This window comes from Herpailurus yagouaroundi, unplaced genomic scaffold (assembly GCF_014898765.1).
Source record: "Herpailurus yagouaroundi ecotype Mexico unplaced genomic scaffold, PumYag 28, whole genome shotgun sequence".
Taxonomy (NCBI): domain Eukaryota; kingdom Metazoa; phylum Chordata; class Mammalia; order Carnivora; family Felidae; genus Herpailurus; species Herpailurus yagouaroundi.
Window position 1 is genome coordinate 98,481,401 of NW_024412376.1, and position 13,033 is coordinate 98,494,433.

At 35.8% G+C, this 13,033-nt stretch overlaps 1 protein-coding gene across 12 annotated transcripts in view; it reads left to right on the top strand.

The window, feature by feature from the left end:
• Window positions 1–13,033, top strand: part of WDFY3 (WD repeat and FYVE domain containing 3) — a 247,835-nt gene that overhangs the window by 148,244 nt on the left and 86,558 nt on the right. For all 12 annotated transcript variants that reach the window (XM_040479270.1, XM_040479279.1, XM_040479263.1 and 9 more), the window contains 6 exons: window positions 895–1,006; window positions 2,737–2,927; window positions 4,322–4,474; window positions 8,088–8,161; window positions 8,248–8,409; window positions 9,812–9,906. In XM_040479270.1, the coding sequence (XP_040335204.1) occupies window positions 895–1,006; window positions 2,737–2,927; window positions 4,322–4,474; window positions 8,088–8,161; window positions 8,248–8,409; window positions 9,812–9,906 (787 nt within the window). The remainder of the gene's footprint in view (window positions 1–894; window positions 1,007–2,736; window positions 2,928–4,321; window positions 4,475–8,087; window positions 8,162–8,247; window positions 8,410–9,811; window positions 9,907–13,033) is intronic.

Here is a 13,033-nt window from a genome sequence, read left to right on the forward strand (position 1 = left end):
ACTGAGACCTGGAACATCCAGGACTGTGGAGCTGGGGAGATCAAGAAGAACCAGCAGGAAACAGTGAGGAGCTACAGCTAACAAGAAAGGAGAGAAACTAGGAGAGTTTGATGTGGTGGAAATCCATGATTTGCCATGGCGAATGTGTCTGGTCAAGAAAGACTAGGACTGAGGACTGATGACCAGTGGGTCTAGTGATGTGAGTGTCATCAGTGAGCTTGGCAAGGTGTTTTGGCTGATTAGGGGAGGCAAAGCCCAGGGGGAAGGAGACCAACAGACTGGAAGGAAAGGATTTGGGAACAGTAAGTATTAACAGTCGTTTGTCTGTAAATACATGTACCATCTTCCAGAGAACATGAACTATACGTAAATTTAGTTCTACAGGTAACAGTAGAATTAAAGTCTTAGGATTGCGTTTGCTTTGAAAGCTCATTACGTGTATGAGTGTGTACACGTGCAAAACTTAACATGTCCTTTCTGTAGGCATGTTTTATCTGTAAACACTTGAATAATTTATGTGACGTTTACCTGGAAATGAAGTGAAGCTAATATTATGTTGACTAATCAGAAATACTGTGAGGCAGTGAATAAGAACTTTTAAACTATGACAGTTTCATTCAGAAAGACCCTTGAAACTGTTTCCAAGGCCCCCTCACCATCTTTATCTGAGCAGATTGTATTTAATTTACTTTCTGTGAGTTTCTACCCATTGGAAGAGCTCATACATTTTAAAAAATGAATGCCCATGTTTTTAGTATTCTGATAAGGAGAGAAAGAAACGATATGGTACCAGTCAGGTCTTTTTTTCTTTTTCTTTTTTTCCTTTTCCAATAAAATGTTCAGACTGTTCTTCTATAGTTACATTTCTTTTTTTTTTCCTTTCTTATTCTTCAGTTAGGCATTTCCTCTCATGAGAATGCCACTCCTGTGAAGTTGATACACAATTCAGCAGGACATCTTAATGGGCCTGCACGGACAGTTGGGGCTACTCTGATTGGATACCTGGGTGAGTCAGATTGTCTTACTGTTTTAAACTTCTTTATTTACCTTCAAATCTGCATTCACTTTTCCTCACAGGAGGAGAGGTGTTTAAATTCATATTTTATAGTGCCGACCTGTAGTGTTCTTGCAATATCTAGAGATTAATGTAACAATCTCAAACTCCAGTCAACTTTAAAAATCGTAATCTTTTTAAAAATCCCATTAACTTTGTCCCCCTTTTGTCAGCACTGATGGACGCTGACTATTTCTGTGTAATTTCAAGGTAAATTTCACACTTACATTTAGGGACAGATGTAAAGACTTAGAGAAATATTGATGAAAATTGCATAGTTTTCTTCAGTGTTGGTGACACCCATGAGTGTGTATTATTTGGAAGTGAGGTAGACATAAGAGCTTTGGAGTGTAAACAGTGAATCCAACTATAGTAAACATTAGAGCTGGTAGACATTCTGCAGAGCCTTATACCTGCTGTCTGCTTAAAAAGAGTTGATTTTTTTTTATTAGATAGAATCCTGAGACATAATCCAGTCAGGTGATTCAAAATTCAGAACCAGCCATTCTATATTTAACACACAAATCAATACACAATATTGGTTCTCTTTAGATTAGCAGAAAGTTAGCGTTATGCAAGTCAGACTCCTACATGTTTACCAGACATTGGCAATTTTTATTGTCTCAATATGCACATATCTTAACTTTTGTTTTTTTCTTTACACTGCGTGATAAAGCAGTTTCCTTTATGCTAAGGTACATAGTGGTTTTTCTGTATTTGATAACAGCAAGTATTTACTGAGCCTGAACTATGTCCTTTGCAAAAATATAGCAGCACATGGAATAGTAGAAAGACCAGTGGGTGAAGAATTCAAAGATTGAGGTTCTAGCTCCTATTCTGTCACTCTGTGGCATTACACCAGACATTTGAGTTCTTTGGACTTCAACTTCTTATCTGTAAACTAGTAATATTGGTTCTAATTACCTTACAAGGTAGTTTTCAAAATTTTGTGCCATAATATATGCAAGTATTATGCATGCTGCAAAGCATATAAAAATATAAAACACATGTTAGTTTAATTTTTGGAAAACTCAATCTTGATTAATAGACAAACAACATTCAAACAATGCCTTTTTTTAAAAACAAGGTTAGGAATATAGATGCAAATTTTTTTAGATGACATGAAGTTAGTTCTAGGCCTGTGTTTCCACATGATTATGCTCTCCTGGGGTCACTGATGCAGTGTTACTCAGACTAGGAGAGCTTTGAGTGATGGTCAGTGAGGTGCCCGGCTTGGCTTCTCTTGGGAATACTTGGTCCTTGCCTGAATGACATCCGCATCCCATTCCCCAGTTCAGAGTTAAAGTGCTGTTGCCCTCCCCAAGTTTATTCCCCAGCAGTACCTAATAAAGCATTCTCACTCACCTCAGAAATGTGTTCCCAATGCCTCTGTGCTTTTTCTTTATAGTGTCCAAAGCTACACAGTCGGAACCTTTGGGCTTGCTCTCAAACCCAGCCCTTCTCTACTCACTCCTTTACTCCCACCTCATCTCTGAGAGTGTAGACATTCACATTTATTACCTTCCACATCCTACCTTGGATTTGTTTTTAGAATTTTTGTTTTAAGATAGAGGTGTTTATTTACTTTTAAGTATAATTTAAAATTAAATACTTCTTAAGATGATTTATTCAGTTCTTGTTTACATGGGGAATTTAATTATTCTTCACTATCTTTTGATCAGGAGTAAGAACATTTGTCCCTAAGCCTGTTGCCACTACTTTGCAGTACATTGGTGGAGCTGCAGCCATCCTGGGCCTGGTGGCCATGGCTTCTGATGTGGAAGGGCTCTATGCAGCAGTCAAGGCCCTGGTTTGTGTGGTCAAGAGTAACCCACTAGCCAGCAAAGAAATGGAAAGAATCAAGGGCTACCAGGTTTGTAACCATAGAGCTTTGCCTTCACTTTACTCGGCATTGAAAAAAAAATCTTCTCAATTTTCATTATACATATTTTTTTCAAACTCTGGAAATATGATCTCATCCAAGTAAACTTTAAAAGTCAGTACTTTTTAGTAAAACTAATGTATTTCAAATGAGAAGATGCATTGTTTATTTTGGCTCAAGCTTTTTAACCTATTGCACCAAATCTCACTTCCTAAACTCTTGAATTAGGCTGTGTTATCTCAGTATAGCTTTGATGTATTTCATAGATTTGCTAGTTTGGAGTTATTTTCCTCTATGGAAATAGGAGTGGAATGAAATAGGGTCATATTGCCAGCTGCTCTAGAGACTGCCAGATGGGTGATAGATCCAGAGATTTCCCTGTTTTCCTTGTCTCTCCCTTCCACACCTGGTCGTCTTTATCCCCCCCTTTACTTACCTAGTGGATGTGAGAGCCACTGTATAATATCTGTGCCATTGCTAATCCTGAATAGTCATGTGGGATTTAAAATATATACAGTGTTCATATATTCACAATCTACTAGGTTTAGGCAGAAAGTGATTTGTCAGAAGAGAAACAAGTATTTGGAGCAAGATTAAATCCCTCTAGTGTAGGTGAAGTACAAATGCCTTTTCTAACTTGTAGCCGGTAGTTCATTAGTAGTGAATAAACTGTTTACTGTAGATTTAATCACACTATTTTGGTAAGTGTTTTATTTTGCAGAACTTTCAAAATGATTGTTGTGGCATATTTTACCATGAAAATATACAAACCATCTAAATGTTCCAACAGTATGAGAATGACTAATAATTCTAAAACCATTCCAGAACCTATCATTCAACCTTTTTAAAAAAAATTTTTTAATGTTTATTTATTTTTGAGAGAGAGAGTGCAAGCAGGGAAGGGCAGTGGGGTGGAAGGAACAGAGGATCGGAAGCAGGCTCTGTGCTGACAACAGACAGCTTGATGTGGGGCTCGAACTCACAAACCGTGAGATCTGACCTGAGCCGAAGTCAAGACGCTTAACTGACTAAGCCATCCAAACACCCACATTCACCCGTTTTGAAATTGTAATCATGAAGTCTATGTTGTAAAAGAAAAATCCTTTCAATAAAACATTATGGGAAAAAGAGAAAAAATTGTATGCATATGATGGCAACAATTTACATATATATGAATTGAAAAAGTAAAAGATATTTTAATGATAGTGATGGGATTACCCTTCATTTCAGATTTCTCTAATGTTCTATTGTCATAATAAAAATATAGAAGTCAGCTTAGAAGTCTTAGGAATTGCTTTACATAGAGGTCTCCCACGTGTGTTTGTGTGTGTGTGTGTATGTTTGTGATGACTGATCAAAGGGCATTTGGTATTGCTTCCTTTTAGTTGCTGGCAATGCTGCTTAAGAAGAAACGTTCCCTCCTCAACAGCCACATTCTCCATCTAACGTTTTCCTTGGTGGGAACTGTTGATAGTGGACATGAGACCTCCATTATTCCAAATTCAACTGCCTTCCAGGATCTACTCTGTGATTTCGAAGTATGTACATGAATACTAACTGGTAATATATAGTCAGTGAATCCATTTCTTATTCTGTATGTTGATAGAGTTAACTTTTAAATATTTATTTTAGTATTAAACACATAGTTTAATATTCAAGAATAGTTTAGTATTGAACTATTATTTAAACCCCCTGTGGAGCTATTGGCTTCATGTGTAGAGAGATCATGTCTCCATCTATATCCCTGCCACCCACAGTGGTGCCTAGTACTTAATGTGTGCTAGCTGTAAAGTCTAGGCTGGAACTCTTCTGCCTCATAAATACTGTAAGCTCTGCTTTGCCAGTTATTTTAAATCCCTAACAAACAGGCTGTGTGCCCTAATTGCTTTCCTGAAACGTTATCTGGAAGTGTATTAGCAGCCTGGCCCCATACTCCATCTTTAGTACCCACAGCTCCAGAGCAAATGATGCAGGGTCTCCCTCTTTTCACAGCACTCAGCTCTCTTGCTCGCCCTCAGGCAGCACTGTCTTGGCTCCTGTGTCTTTCTCACTGCTTTCCCCATAATTTTCTGGCTCTGGAATTTTCATTATTTTACATAAAATCGTCCACTGTCTTTATCTTTTTTATCATTTTCTTCCTTTGAGGTTCTTACCCCATCCCATAGCCTCATCTGCTACAAAGTTGAGCCCCGAATCTGAATCTCTAGCTTGACATCTAATTTCCACACTTAGTTCCGATCTCTTGCTCAACATTTTCGTTTTATGTCCCAGCAACACCTAAACTGAACTTAACCATCCTTCCCCAAATTAGTTCTTCCTTCTAACTTCTGTTTCTATTAATAATACCACCATGTCCCTAGTCACTGAGGCTTGAAATTGAAAAATCATCCGTCTTCTTCTTCCCTCTTTATAAACAGTCTGAAATTAAGTCCTATAGACTGTACTTCCGTATTTTATGTAGTTGACCCTTTTGTTTCTACTTTGACATCCTACTCTAAGCCCTAATCAACTCCTCTTACCTACTAGGATAACTGTCACTTCTTTCCCCCTTTCCTCAGCCTGTCCATAGATCTTTTGACCTCATTCTTTCTGAGGCATAATCATATCACTCCTTCAGAAACTTGCAGTGATTTCCCTTCCAACACAATAAAGTATACATTTCTCAACCTGATATTTAAAACTATAATACACAAACCTCTCATTCTTTTAGAAAATACCTACTGAGCATCTTTGAGCCGGGCATTGTGTTAGGTGCTAATGGTGTGAAAATAAAAGATAGAGTCCTTGCCTCCAGGCATTTAGTCCATTAGAAGAGAAAAGCAAATAAATAGACGATTAAAAACTTGTGAAAGCACAGAGGTAAAGGTATGCAGAGAGAACTCTGGTAGTACTAAGGAGACCTACCTAATGAAGCCCGGCTTGTTTTCATCTGGTAACTGATATGTTTAAATCATGGGTTACTTTTAGTTTTAAGTATCTGATTAAAATCTTATAATACAAACATCAGAAATTTAGTTGTTTGACAAGTTTTGGCTTCATTTTAAATTACCTTGCACACTTTGTGGCATCATATAGCATTCCTAATTACTGTAAGCCATAATCATCTATAATACTTAATTCATCCTATTTTTAAAACAGCATTTGACAGATAAAAGTAAAGTACTGGTGATAGAATAGGCATTTTCTTTTTTAGTGGTTGTTCTAGAATTTATAATAGACCTCTATAATGATTCAGTCTGTCTTCAAAGTATATTATACCACTTTACCTAGAGTGTAGAAACCTTGCAAAGATACACTTCCATTTCTCTCCTTCTGTCCTTTGTGCTCTTATTGTCCAGCATTTTACTTCTATATGTTTATGGATCTCCACAATACTTTCTGTATTATTTTTGCTTAAATAGTTATCTTTTAAAGACATTCAAAAATTCTTTTATACATAATTACTTACATATATAATATTCATGGCATATTTTCCTTTGTATAGATCCAGATTTCCATCTTATATAATTCTTCTAAATGAAAAACTTCCTTTAACATTTTTCATAGTGCCTACTACCCTTAAATTCTCCGTCTAAAAAAGTCTTTATTTTTTTCTTTTATTGAAAGGTATTTTTGCATAGAATAGAATTCTAGTAAACTGTTCAAAATTCTTTTTATACCTTAAAGATGTCAGTCACTCCATTGTTTTTTTTTTAATATTTCTTCTGCTTGGAGTCTGTTGACTTTTAGATCTGTGAGTTTGTCATTTTTATCAAATTCAAAATTTTTTAGCCATTATTTTTCCAGCTATGTTTCCTTGTGCCCTCCCCACCACCTTTTCTGGACTCCAATTACATGTGTGATAGATTACTTGGTATTTTCCTGCAAGTCTCTAAAGCTCTACCTAGTAATTTCTTTTTCATTCTTTTTCTCATGCTCGATTTTGAGTTGTGTCTTCAAGCTCACTGATTTATTTTCTGCAGTGTCCAATCTGCTGTTAGTTCCATCCAGTATATTTTTTATTTTAAATATTTTACTTCTCATCTGTAGAAATTCATTTTGCATCTTTGGTTCTTTTGTGTTTCTCCTTCCCATATTCAGATTTTTGGTGACATTCTTTAGCATGTGGAGCCTATTTTTTTATTTATTTATTTTTTAAAGTTTATTTATTCTGAGAGAGAGTGAGCTGGAATGGGGGAGGGGCAGAGAGCTGGGGAGAGAAAGAGAACCCCAAGCAGGCTCCACACTGTCAGTGCAGAGTCTGACGAACCCATGAGCCACATGAGATCACAACCTGAGCCAAAATCAGGAGTCAGAGGCTTAACTGACTGAACCACTCAGGTGCCCTTGGAGCATATTTTTAATAGCTTTTTTAAAGTCCTAATAATCTAACATCTGTCATTTCTGGGCTATATGTAATAATTGATTTTTCTCCTACTTATGTGTCCTATTTTCCTTTTTCTTTGCATACTTGGTAATTTTTTATTGTATACTGAATTTTACATCATTAAGTGCTAGACTTCGTTGTTTTCCCTTATAAAAGTATTGAACTTTGCTCTGGCATTGTAGTTATCTTTTTGATGCACACTATTAGGATTTGTTAGGGTGGCCCTAGAGTTACCTTTAGTCTAGCACGAATACTCAGTTTTTCACTTCTAAGGCCTCTACCTAACTTCCCCATGTATTATGAAATCTACCCACTCTTTGGTGGGAGTGCAAACTAGTCTCAGACCTTTGTTAAGTTCCAGGAATTGTTTGGTGTACAGTTCTGCAGTGGTTATGTCCAATTTTGGACCCCACATGAGATTTCGGTCACTTAGTCTTTGTCTTCAACGCACAGCATTCAGTATTCATTCTTTTCCGTATGTTGTGTTCAGTATTCAGTAATAATATTCAGTCGCTGATTTCCATATAAGCTTTCTATAGATCTTGCCTTTCCAGTTATTTAGGAGGGTAATTCCATAGCAATTAATCCTTTATGAAGAGAACCAGAAGTCTTCTGTACAAACAGTTTCATAGGGCTTCACCAAATAAAAATTTATAAGGTGGTTATAGTCAGTTAGTTATATAAGTGAAATAAGTTCTATGTGCTGCATTTATGTTTGTTGGATAGTCATTTGGGTATTTCTTAGCCCTAAATATACCAACCACTCTTCTTTCTTTTTATTGTAGGTTTGGCTCCATGCACCATATGAACTTCATCTTTCCTTATTTGAACACTTTATTGAGCTGCTCACTGAGTCCAGGTATTAGTTAATATCTGTGTAGTTTATTTTTCAATTATAGAAGAGATGATAAGCACAGACCATATGAAGTCTTCTTTCTCTTATAGTGAAGCTTCAAAGAATGCCAAATTAATGAGAGAATTCCAGCTAATCCCCAAGTTGCTCCTGACTCTTCGAGATATGTCTTTATCCCAGCCTACCATTGCTGCCATTAGTAATGTGCTGAGCTTCTTACTACAAGGTTTTCCCAACAGCAATGATCTGCTCAGGTAGTGACAACTTCTGCATCTGTCTGTTTATTAACTAAAAGTACCAATGAGATTAAAATGAATGAGACGAAATTGGTTCTTAGGCCTGTGTGATACCTATAATGTTAACATTCAAGATATTTGTAAGCACAAAAAATATTCCCTTGCCTTTATAAAGCAAAACTGTTGTTGTCATTAGTGAACGAGAAAATCTGTAGGAGAGCCCAGTGAGAGTTTGTCCTGGACATAAAAGTGTTCAGTATAGGAATTTTTGGTACATCTTCCCTAAGCCCTACTACTTCTCAAGTGTATGTGCACAAATGTGCACATGTGCATGTGCGCACACACACACACCCTGTAGCAGGCATGCCATCTCTTTTATATATTTATTTTCTATCACCCAGACAGATGGTGATATTTTATTTTTGTATATTTCAAACCATTTATGTGATGTATTATTTTGCTGCTAATGAGAAATGGCTTAAGGCATATTTATGGATTATCTGTAGAATAGTTTTACTCACCACCTGGTAATTCCCATCTTAGCCAAAAATGGAAGGAAAAAGCTGTCTAACCAAAGTATTTTCCGAATAGAGAATTGTTTAAACTCAGTTTGACTGTTTTCATGTAATCAACCAGGTATCACAGGCGAAAATCAGAGTGACTGATCAGAGTATTCCCAGTAGACTAGTCTCTGATTCATGTAGCATGTAAATCACTCACTTTGATATTCATTTACCTTGAAGACATTTTTTTGTAACTTGGCAAAAGATTTAAAACTGGAGTTTAAAAATTATTTTGGAGATAATTGTTTATTGCCATTTAACAACATTTATTTAAATCTAGATTTAAATAGTTCCATTCTGGAACTCTTAATGATCACTTTGTTAAAATTATCCCTGAAACCTATCAAGTTTTTTATTTTTCTCTACTTTACAGATTAAGAAATTAAAACCCAGAGAAGTTAAGCTACTTGCCTCAAGTAACAAGATTAAAAACTGATAGAGCCAAGATTTTAATATTACCTGTGTTTCCAAAACCCAGGTTCTCGTCTACTAGGCTACAGTTGATCCACATAGATAATGTTAGGACTTTATTTATTTATTTATTTAATTTTTTTAGGACATTTTAATTTGGATCCTACTGTTTGGTTCTCAAAGTGCATTAAAGGGTTAGTACATTAAAGGACTCATATTTCTGGGGGAATATATTTTTGCCTATTTTAAAACATTGTTACAGGTAATGTTAATTGAGATGGTCCTAGGGGAAGTAAACCAAATGCAATCACCTAAAGGTCTGTAAGAGATTATTTAAAACAAGGAGTACTACTTTTTCATTTCTTTGTGTTTTCTTTCTTTATATTTTTGGTTTTTTCGGGCAGAGAAAAATCTAAAATCTGTAACTTTTTTTCTTATATTTAAAGGTTTGGCCAGTTTATTTCTTCTACTTTACCAACGTTTGCAGTTTGTGAGAAATTTGTAGTTATGGAAATTAACAATGAAGAGAAGCTTGATACTGGTGAGCTAAGTCTGGGGCTTGAAAAGTAATTACCACGCCCCGTTTTCTGGCACAATTTAGAATTACATATGATGCTATTATATTACTTTTCTCCTTACATTGCTTTTTCTGGTCTTTCGCAGTTGTCTTTAAGCCTGTACAATATGCAGAAGTACAAAATTACCTATGGAATTTAATAGGGTGTGGATTTTACTTTAAAATCTTCCCTGGAGGTGGGTGGGGAGATGGGGAAAAAACAGGGATAAAGAGCATACTTACCTTGACAAGCATGGAGAAATGTATAGAACGGTTGAGTCATTGTCCACCTGAAACTGATACAACACTGGATGTTAATTATACATGAATTAAAAACACAGTCTTAAAGCAGTGAAAAAAGAAAAGTCACAGATGAAAGGTACAGCATAAGGGAATATAGTCAGTGGTATTATAATAGTGTTGTGTGGTGACAGATGGTAGGTACACTTGTGAGCATAGCATAACATACAGAGTTGTCAAATCACTGTAAAAACAAACTTAAAAATAGAATATATTAATTAAATCTTTCGTATTCTTAGAGGATTCATAGCAGTGTTCCTTTAAATAGCAAACTCTATTCTGTGTGACTTTTTTTTTTTTTTTAAGTTTATTTATTTATTTTGAGAGAGAGAGCGGGGACAAGGCACAGTGAGAGGGGGAGAGAGGATCCCAAACAGGCTCCTTGCTGTCAGCACAGAGCTGGATGCGGGTCTCAAACTCTCAAAATGTGAGATCATGACCTGAGCCGAAATCAAGAGTTGGATTCTTAGCTGACTGAGCTCCCTAGGAGCCTCAACTCTTTGATCTTTGAGCATTAATGGACTTTTTAAAATTTATATACATTTCTTTAGAAACACAGACACTTGCTAGTGTGAATTATATGTGTATAACTATTATTTTTGTCTTCCTGTTAAAGATTTAGTAGTCACTTAGAAAAAAACATTTTACTTAGAATCTTTTATGTAAATATAAAATGAAAGTAGTTTCGTAAGTTGCGGGATTTGGGGTCCATGACAACCATTTTTTTTTTTTTTAATTTGGTGCATGTTTTTTATTCATATATGTTCTTCATGTGGTGCATGTTTTCCCCCCTTGTTCTGTATTTTTCCTGTTATATATTCTAGGATAGGAGATTTGTTTGGAAAGCATTGAAAGAACCTTTTATTTTTATTTACTTTTAGGTTAATTTAAGTCACCTCTTAACCCAGTGTGGGGCTCAAACTCACAACCCCAAGAACCACAGTCACTTGCTTTTCTCACTGAGCAGCCAGGCACTCCGGAAGAACCTTTTAGGTTGACTTATAATTAAATTCACAATATCCTATGTTTGTCAGCATTACTTACATTATTACCTGTAATGTTACATTGTTCCAAAGCCGTATCACATAAATGACTTCCCTTATGCCACTATCCACCTGGGCAGAGGAGAAAAATACTGTTGAGTCAGTGCCTCACAAAGGTGTTCTCCTCCATGTTGGCTATACCTCCTGGCGCACAGCCTCTGCAGTGCTTCATGAATAAGAAGAGAAGTGTTGTAATCACGTTTTTCAAAAAAGAAACTAAGATTTGAGAGGCTGAATGATTTGCTGCAAATGCTAACAGAACATAAGACTGCTGATGACCACTCATCTACTGCCTCATTTGGAACAATGTTGATGTTTCTTTGGTAAAGCGAATTAGCAGGGGATGAGAAGCATAAGATAAAATAATGAATAACACTTACTGAGTGCTTAATGTCTGCCAGGTACTATTTAAGTGCTTTTTATATTCCTGTAACAATTCTATGAAATAGGTATTATTGCTCTCCTAGTTTTACAAGGGGAGAAACTGAGGCCTAGAAAGATGAGTAAAAGACATTTACCTGAGATCATACTACTTCCATTTGAACCCAGGCAATCCAGACCAACATTGTAAGCTTTTTTTAACCACTACATTTTTCTTTCATATGCACAGATTATATCTTAGCTCTGAATTAATATAAACCAAGTAAACAGATATTATTGAAAGTACTTTAAAAATCTTTGGAAATATATAACACTTGTTTCAAGTATAAAAAGATGTGAGACAAATATTTCTCTAGTCTCCATATTTCTTGCTAGTTGTTGAATTCAATTAGCACAACTAGTGTAAAATTTCCTTTGAGAAGAGTACAGTAGTGGGGATGTATAAATTAGCAAATTTTTCTGTTGATACGCCAAGTTCATTAGTATTCTCATCACTTCATTGCCATTTGAAATAATAGAGAAAGTCAGAAGCACACTGTTGGTCTTGTTAGTATATGACATTGTTTATTTGATATGAACTGAAGATTACATTAACTATAATATAATGTTCCAAATAAAACCATAGTTTTTTCTTTGAAGTAGTTTATATAGCATTCAGGATACACCTACAAAAAATAAAATGGTTTGAATAATGCTGAAGAGCAATATAATAATCAGTGCAGAATAAAATAGCATAAAAGGGTAGTGCACTGTGGAAGAAAGCATCAGTCGGAGTGGAAACAACTTAAGCTGGAAGTTCAGAGTTTATTGTTTTAAACTGTATTTGAAAATTAAGAGAAGCAAAACTGACAGAAAACTAGATATAAATCTAAGGAGAATTTTTCATTTCTGTTGGATCACCATTTTCCTGAAAAGAAGTAATTGAAAAGGAAATAATTGAAAGGAAGTGATTCTTATCTCCATTTAGGTTGTATGGTATGTTTTCAACAAAGTAATTTATCAAATACCAGTCTTCCCTCTTAGAAGGGAAGGGAATCTTGAATTCCCCTAGGTAAGCTTGAGGCATCCTTACCAATGTTTAAGGCACAAAATTAGCATTTTAAAAGGTAATGTTTAAAGGCAAAAAGTGTCTCTTGCCCAAACAAGTAAAAGCATACAACTAATGTAGCCCGAACTTCAATTCTGGAATAAAGGAAGGCCTGGGGACTGTGATTTACCAGCCCATAGCCCATCAGTGTCCCGGCTGGGCCCAGAAGTCCGCACCATGCCATTGAGAACCATAAGCTTTCTGTCTCCCTCCCTTGCTTTTCCAGTTTCTCTTGTACACTTGTGTGCCTTTGCCTCTCTTCTGTGCTATTTAATTCAAAGTCTCCTTTATTACAGTTACT